The sequence below is a fragment of the Dissoconium aciculare genome (genome assembly GCF_010015565.1).
Source record: "Dissoconium aciculare CBS 342.82 unplaced genomic scaffold K489scaffold_3, whole genome shotgun sequence".
NCBI classification, from domain to species: domain Eukaryota; kingdom Fungi; phylum Ascomycota; class Dothideomycetes; order Mycosphaerellales; family Dissoconiaceae; genus Dissoconium; species Dissoconium aciculare.
Window position 1 is genome coordinate 2,492,139 of NW_022984953.1, and position 7,794 is coordinate 2,499,932.

Below are 7,794 nucleotides of genomic sequence, written 5' to 3' on the forward strand. Positions count from 1 at the left end.
ATTCGTCACTCTCCCGATCCTGCCCAAGTGCCTACCGTGGTAACATACTGCGCCTTCGACAATGCGCGTACCATTATGGTTTCGATGTGTCTTCTCGCGCATTAATTTCTACGTAAACTCTGTATATTCCAAATCAATGATAATTTCAGGGGCAGGTGGTGCTGTGGAGTGCAGTGTCATCGCGAGAGATGCGCCACTACCCGTCCCCGCCGAGGGAGTGGCTGAGGATCATCGATGTGGCTGGGAGATTTGTTTCCAGATCGTCTCAACATGAAACAGTGCTGACGATATATCGCAAACACATGTCGCGTCACTCCTGGTCTTCTAGAACATCATTCCTTGGCTCGACGGTAATTACTTGCAGTTTCTTGCCCACGATATCTTAATGGTCATCCGAGAATCAACCATGTCCTTGTCCGGGGAATTTGATTCACGCCGGCAACGACCTCCAATCCGCCGCCACTATCAACGATCGTCCTCCTGGACCGATGACATCCCACATCGGCGCCCGAATGCCGACTCTACAGCCCGGAACGACCTCGCAGCCTCTTGAGGACGCCGCTGTTGCATGAGCGCTTAACAATATCTCTACAGTCGATTCCTCGTCGCCGACTCTGCATCCTGAGATGATCATCGGGCCACTACCATGAACCTGCCTCACAGTAATGGTCATCGCGAAGTCATCATCAAATCGCCGGATCCGACGACTCATAATCGCATCTTGGCCAGCCTGAAGGATCCACTGCTGCACAATTGCTGCTGTCCCACCCGGGACAAATTTAGCTCCGCGACGATGAGGAGAGAAGATCTCTGGTAATGGCAACGCAGTCACGTCGGTGTTCTCCGCGGGTCGAAGAAATGTTGGACGCAAGCTCGTGTTGCTGCTTGTAGACGGTGCGCCTACGGTGACAAATTGAGGTATGCTGGTCGTCAGGTGTTCCGGCCTTGCAGCCGAAGCTGGCACTGTTGGACGTTGGAAGATGGGTCTTGCAGGGTTATCGATAGGCATCGGATGCTCATGCTCTTGTTGCTGATCGGCTTGTGGTTGCCTCAGCTTCCGCCTCTTTGGAGAGAACGGTAATTCTTGTGACCATGTGCCGCCTTCGTTGATCTCGTTATTCAAGGTCGCAGCCGAGACTTGCTCGTTCGTTTGATAAAAGAGTTCCGTGCGGTCTTTACCGTTGGCATGGACAGCGTGTGCATTGTAATAGTCGTCTTCCTCATCGAGATAGCGTCCTCGACGATCGCGGAAATCATCATGCATCTCTGGTGAAGCAACCTCCTCGACATCTTCCCTCTTAGCCCGCACTGATGAGTTCACTGTCGTCGAAACAATGCTCGGCCGCGGTGTGCTTGGTGGGGCTTGCGTTGATCGCCCATGATTGAATCGCGGTGTCTGCGCAAATTGCAGCAGCGCTCGCGAAGTATGGCCCAATTGTATCGTTTCGCCAATAGCAATCTGCTTTCCCTCTGTTGTCGTTTTCGCAAACACATTTCGTCCTGGAGCTGGACCATCGGCGGCACCTGTAGATGGTAGGAACGGCTTCGCCACAGCTTTGGCATCGTCAGGCTTCTGAGAACGACCACCTGCGAGGAAACGACGCGGTGATGGCGTCTGTGAATGCGGTCAATACAGTATCATACGATGATCGGCGTCTCGACTTACTACTGGCGCCATGACCACAAATCGAGAACTGTGATGAATCTCGACGATCCTTGGCTCGGCAGTGGAGGGTTCATACATGTCACGCGCTTCGAGTTGACCTATATGGCCATCGTTGCTCAGACAGAGCAGATTATGCTCCCAAATGCGACGAATCTGTACATGCCTGGCAAATAGACCGAGTAAATTATGACCGATGCTGCTCACGATGGAAAAGACAGATTATCGACACTTGCTCAACACACATGTAAGCAGTGATCAAGCCTACGAATTGGAAGCATTAGATTCAGAGGTTCATTGACTGCATGTTCACCAATGAAGTCAGGCGCTTTCATCGGACGCATATTACAGTAGATATCAATATCAACCCTGGATAAATTGGCAACGATTTGGGTGACGGCTCAGGCGAACGTTTTGATATGCTACACTGCACGTAGTAGTAGTGTTTATTCTCGCATCGCACATCCAGCCCAACAAGACACGTTACATGATGATCTATAAATGTTTGATTGATTTTGAGATATTCATACACTCTCTCGGTGGCTACATCTGAGACAGCCGCTTAAGATGATGTCGATGGATATTCGGAGATAAATATGCTGATGCGCCCCTCTAACGTGCGTCGGACTTCCTCCGATTTTTTCGTAGCATCGCAATTGCGCAGAGACTTTTCGACGCGATCGTGCGACGCTGCATCATTGGCGGGACGAGATTGCCGGAGACGTATGAGCTCCGGAATTTGAGCATGTCCAGCAAAGCGCGCATCCTTCTCTTTACGTCGGCAACGCCAACTTTGGCGTCGATTCGACAGCAACTTCTGCTTATCCTGTTGTCCAGACTCCTCGTTGCTCTATCATGGGCCGTCTATAGCTTGGCGCTGAGAACCGCCTTCATTCTCTTCTCCACAGCATCCAGGTACTCGCCAGTGGTGACAAAGTCGTCCTTCTTGCCGCAGGCGATGGCCAAATCCTTGGTCATGATGCCTTGTTGGTCGACAACGTGAATGCATGCCTCCTCAAGGCTCTCGGCGAACTTGACGACCTCGGGTGTTCCGTCAAGCTCACCACGCTTGGCCAAACCGCGGGTCCATGCAAAGATGGAGGCGATGGGGTTGGTCGAGGTTGGGTTGCCTTTCTGGTGCTCGCGGTAGTGGCGAGTGACGGTACCGTGGGCGGCTTCGCTCTCGAAGGTCTTGCCATCCGGAGTGACAAGGACTGAGGTCATGAGACCGAGGGAGCCGAAGCCCTGGGCGACAATGTCTGATTGCACGTCACCATCGTAGTCTGTATGAAAAGGTTCAAATTAGCATCGAGGGTCGTTTTCACCAAGACAGAAACCCCGCCTTTCAGCTTGTAAAGTCAAAAGCGAGATTTTGTGTTACTCACTCTTCATTGCGATGAGCATGCCTCCGTCGCTCTTGATCATCTGCGCGACCATGTCATCGATGAGACGGTGCTCATACCAGATCTTCTTGGCCTCGAACTGGGAACGGTATTCCTTCTCGTAGATCTCCTGGAAGATGTCCTTGAATCGGCCGTCGTACTTCTTCAAGATGGTGTTCTTGGTGGACATGTACATGGGCAGCTCAAGATCAAGCGCGTGCTTGAACGAAGCGTGTGCGAAGCCCCGGATGCTCTCGACGGTGTTGTACTGTGTTTGGGCGACACCTCCTTGGGTCTCCTCGTTGAATTCGAACACGGAGATGGTCTCAGGCTTGCCTCCCTTGGGTGTGAAGGTCATCTCTAGCTTTCCAGGGCCGTCAATGACACGGTCTTTCGCACGGTATTGGTCGCCAAAGGCGTGTCGGCCGATGACGATAGGCTTCTTCCATCCAGGCACCAGACGCGGTACCTTCGGGATGACGATGGGCTCACGGAAGACGGTTCCGCCAAGGATGTTTCGAATGGTACCATTGGGGCTGAGCCACATCTGCTTGAGCTTGAACTCTTTGACTCGCGCCTCGTCTGGGGTGATGGTGGCGCACTTGACACCAACGCTGTACTTCTTGATCGCCTCAGCCGCATCAACGGTGACCTGATCGTTGGTCTCGTCACGGTAGGGCAGACCGAGATCGTAGTACTTGAGGTCGACATCGAGGTAAGGGTGGATGAACTTGTCTTTGATGTCCTGCCAGATGATGCGGGTCATCTCGTCGCCATCGAGCTCGACGATGGGGTTCTTGACCTTGATCTTCTCAAACTGTTGTGAAGCCATGGTGCGTCGCTGAAGGAGTTTGGCGGCTATGGGTCGTGGAAACGTGCGAGTAGGAGAAGAGAGGACGGAGGAGGAGGAAGTGGCGAAGGGACGAGCAGCAGTCAAGGACGATCTAATGATGTAGGAAGACATGACTACGAGCTGCTATTCCAATGTAGTGTAACCCGCGCGGGACGTCACCTGTTTAGGTAACCTGGGACGGAGCTGATGGTAGATCGAGTGCTGCAAGCGGTAGTAACAATTATTAATGCGGATTACCACGGGTGGTGTGCTCAGGTGGGGAGCTGTCTGTCCTGTATGTAGCAGGTGGTAACAAAATATGCAAGCAAGCTGAGAGCTGCTAAATTAGAAGACTTCCGGGTTTTGCGAAGGAAGCGTTTTCTTCTCTCGCGCCGCAAAAGTGGATTCGTTGTGATGAGCCGGTGATAACAAGCGGGCAGGACTGATGATAATGGTGATGAGCGTAGGAGAAAAAAAACGACTTTCCTGCAATGCCCGATGATGGAGACCTGCAGCTGCGATGACGGCGCTGACACAACGTGGGGTGAAGGGTTTGTGATAGATGAACAACGGCACCTGGGCAGTTATGTACAGTACAGAGAAGTAAGGCGTCGTGTGTAGAGTGGTAGGAATGGAGATCACGGACGGGTGAATGGAGGGTGACGCCAGAAACACTTGCACATAAATTTTTTCAGCCTACGATTTTGAGCCTATGCGCACGCATCGAACCTTCCGACTATGATCCATCCAGGCTAGTCCGGCTGGACCCCTCATCGCTCTTCGGGTCTGAGCCTCCTCCACTGTTTCCAGGGAAGGGAAGATTGACAAGAACGGCTTTTAGGTCGTCCAATGTCTTGCGGAAAGCCAGCTCGATTGGAGGTAGCGGCCGAATCGTAGGACGCACCTTTGCACCTTGTGCTCGAATCAGCCGCCGATCAGCAGAGACAGTGATGTCTGGCAAGTATATGCAACCGCGAACGCATCAATCGCATTCAACGTATGCCATGCCCATCAGCATAGCCATTACCCCAGTAAGCTTCAATGCTCATCTCTCTTCATACTGATCGCTGCGTGGGATCGGTAAGTGGAGCGGCGAGGACAATAAGCCACAACTTCACCACATTCCTATGCATGCACGCGAGGGTCGGGGCGGCAGCAAGGCTCCGTTCTGACATTCACAGGGCGTCGTGCCGAACCCTTGACTGTCGAACAAAAACGTGTTCTCCGGACAAGAGCTGACGAGAATGAACCGTTGAATACCATCCTGCTCCGTTGGCGAACCTCCACGTGCTGTAAAGATCACTCAAGCTTTGTCGTGGAATTCATCTCCATTGTGCAAGAATCACGTACGCACATATTGTTCCATACATACGACAAGCTCACACGAGGTCGAATATCCAGTGTCGAGTCGTCCGTGCCGGGATACCCATGGCGCAATTTTAAATTCACGCCAGCCTGTCCAGCGACATCGGAGCTCAACCTAGACTGTCCAGACGACGACAGGTCGATAATTCTCAACTACCGATGAAGGGCTCATAGGTTAAATTTCCAGCGTTCGTTAGCAAGAAGTGGATTGTGGTCGTCGTGAAGCGGGCTGTCGTATGATTGTGAGATAATGGTCAGCGGTGTCATTTGCTCGTGGAAGACCGCCGAGGTTACACAGATTCCGCACGCCGAAATTCAGTTCGCGACCTCTTCACCATGCTAGACGAGGTCCATATGAAAACCCTTTTGCGCGTCCACGAATAGACTCAGAACGTTGATCTGGCTGGTCGGCGATTTCGGAATCCGGATGCCCGCTATCTTCCTAGTTGAAGATAGCATTTTGCTGATCGCCTAGGCGCTCCGAACTTCAGCGTGAAACCGGATGGACAAATACATCCAGATGCTGAACAGCTAATCTGCATCTATATTCCACTTGACGTTTGCGTATTGCCACGACTACATGAATGCCTTAAGTCCGAACGACAATCAACACATGGAAGACATATGCCCAGGTGTTACTTGGTAGATCACGTGCTGAGCAGAATGCTATTAATGTGATCTGCTCCACACCTGGTATCATCAGGTTTCATGGGTTCAGAACTCCATATAATGACGTCATCTGGTCTTCTCTCGAGCACGTGAATTATGCGTACCTAGGTATGTTTTGAGTATGGCAGGCTAATCGTCCAACGCCATGTGCTGCGCCACAGCGATGGCTCATCGGGCTCTCAGCGCTTCGCGCCATGCAGATCTACAGGAGGTCGATGGACAGACGTGAATCTGAATAGACCGGCTTGTTATACAACACTCTTTGTCAAATCAATTTGACAGCTGTCGTATTCGATCAATACATCAGACGTGCCTAAACAGGAATGTCGCCCGCCGAAGAAATGCAGACCGCCGCGGTCAACCGGTCTATCCGGACAATCAAAGCAGTAGGTGCTGCATTTGGCTCATGAAGAGAATATATGCTTCATGTCCCTTGACTGACTCGCTGCGTCGCAGGAACTCGAATATCTCTGCGATGCTTCGATCATCACTCCTCAGACGCTCTCAAACTTGCTCAGCCAGATCCCGCCGCAAACAGCTTTGCACGCGCCCCTCTCCGTGGGAGCGGTTCCCTCCAACACTTCCGCCTTCGCACCGCAACCTCCGACCGCAGCGCTGAATAACCTGAACCTCCAAAACCAACAGCGCAATAACGATAGCTCGAACGAGAAGACCGGAAACTTCTACGGGCAACAACAGAACCAAACACCTCAACCTCCGCCACCTGCATACAACACGCCCCCACCAGCAGTGAATTGGCCCGCTCTGGCACAGGCCACCGCACTGTACGCCTACACCTCGCCCGACGCTGGCGATTTGGAGCTGCAGCCGAATGATCAGATCAGTGTGACCGAGTACCTCAACGCAGAATGGTGGAAGGGTAAGAACACACGCACTGGTCGTGAGGGTATCTTCCCACGGAGCTACGTCAAGGTCAACGAGGAGAAAGGTGCCGCGCCGGTCAATCCTCATGGCAACAACTATGGTAATGCGCCACTGGAGGTTAGCCAGGTTGGAAACGGCACAGGCGAGGCGCCGAATAAAGGATCAGAGATGGTATGTCATTTTCTCTTTCCTTCCTCAGGATGTTTCCGGAACATCGAAACTCATGCTGACGCACAAACCACAGGGCAAGAAGTTTGGCAAGAAGCTCGGAAACGCTGCCATCTTCGGTGCGGGAGCTACTATCGGTGGCAACATTGTCAACAGTATTTTCTAGGCTTCATGATTATCATGACGATTACGAATATCCTCAAATTGCATCGGAACGGCGTTTTGATTCTCGAGATCTTGCTTTGAACGTGAAAGATATAGATCGTCATGTCACATTGATAAAAGTTTGCTGGTTTGGACCGGAACCCTCCCTCATCAGGAAAGCTGAAAACAGTGAAGAGAATGTCAACAAATAGTGCTGATAAGAATATACAGGTCATAATTACAAAACTCGATCGTCACGCCCTTCGCGCTTTGCGCGCAGCAGTGCGGCTAAATGCAAATCGCTCATCACTTTCCAAAGTGGAAGGCAGAAAATGTAAACGCATTCCAAATCCGGAACAAAAATTATGTGGCTCTTGCAAGATGGAAATCTTAGACGTTGGGAAAGACAACCCACAGCGGCAGGCCGAATGACTCTTCACCGAGCCCGGAAAAGAGAGCCCAACAGTCCCTTTGGCTTCGGAGCTGGGGCAGGCTGTGGCGTCTTCGTTGACCCGTTGGCAGCAGCCGGTCGACTCGACCTCTTTCGCTCACTTCCGTGCGCTTCGTGTCGCGAACTCTCCCTGCCCTCGGCTCGTCTTCTCGGCTCTCCTTCGCGCGGTGAAGCTGATTCTCTGGGAGTGGATTCCTTGGCAGCGGTATCTCGTCGTCTTCGGCGTTCAGTGGCT

At 52.1% G+C, this 7,794-nt stretch overlaps 3 protein-coding genes across 3 annotated transcripts; 1 reads left to right on the forward strand and 2 right to left on the reverse strand.

Annotated features, from left to right (window-relative positions):
• Positions 1 to 93: 93 nt before the first annotated feature.
• K489DRAFT_429942 (uncharacterized protein) lies at positions 94 to 1,851 on the reverse strand. The gene is made up of 2 exons (XM_033608394.1): positions 1,667 to 1,851; positions 94 to 1,615 (listed from the first exon to the last, which is right to left on the reverse strand). Exons 1-2 carry the CDS (start codon positions 1,742 to 1,744, stop codon positions 431 to 433), a joined length of 1,263 nt encoding a protein of 420 aa, XP_033462775.1. The 5' UTR covers positions 1,745 to 1,851; the 3' UTR covers positions 94 to 430.
• Positions 1,852 to 2,055: 204 nt separating this feature from the next.
• K489DRAFT_378283 (isocitrate dehydrogenase NADP-dependent) lies at positions 2,056 to 4,477 on the reverse strand. Its single transcript, XM_033604375.1, has 2 exons — positions 3,049 to 4,477; positions 2,056 to 2,946 (listed from the first exon to the last, which is right to left on the reverse strand). Exons 1-2 carry the CDS (start codon positions 4,007 to 4,009, stop codon positions 2,528 to 2,530), a joined length of 1,380 nt encoding a protein of 459 aa, XP_033462776.1. The 5' UTR covers positions 4,010 to 4,477; the 3' UTR covers positions 2,056 to 2,527.
• A 1,775-nt stretch (positions 4,478 to 6,252) lies between these two features.
• Positions 6,253 to 7,130, forward strand: K489DRAFT_387574 (SH3-domain-containing protein; the record flags this gene model as incomplete). The annotated part of the gene is made up of 3 exons (XM_033606337.1): positions 6,253 to 6,297; positions 6,368 to 6,967; positions 7,041 to 7,130. The coding sequence occupies 3 exons, from the start codon at positions 6,253 to 6,255 to the stop codon at positions 7,128 to 7,130; spliced, it is 735 nt and encodes a 244-aa protein (XP_033462777.1).
• Between the last annotated feature and the right edge of the window lie 664 nt (positions 7,131 to 7,794).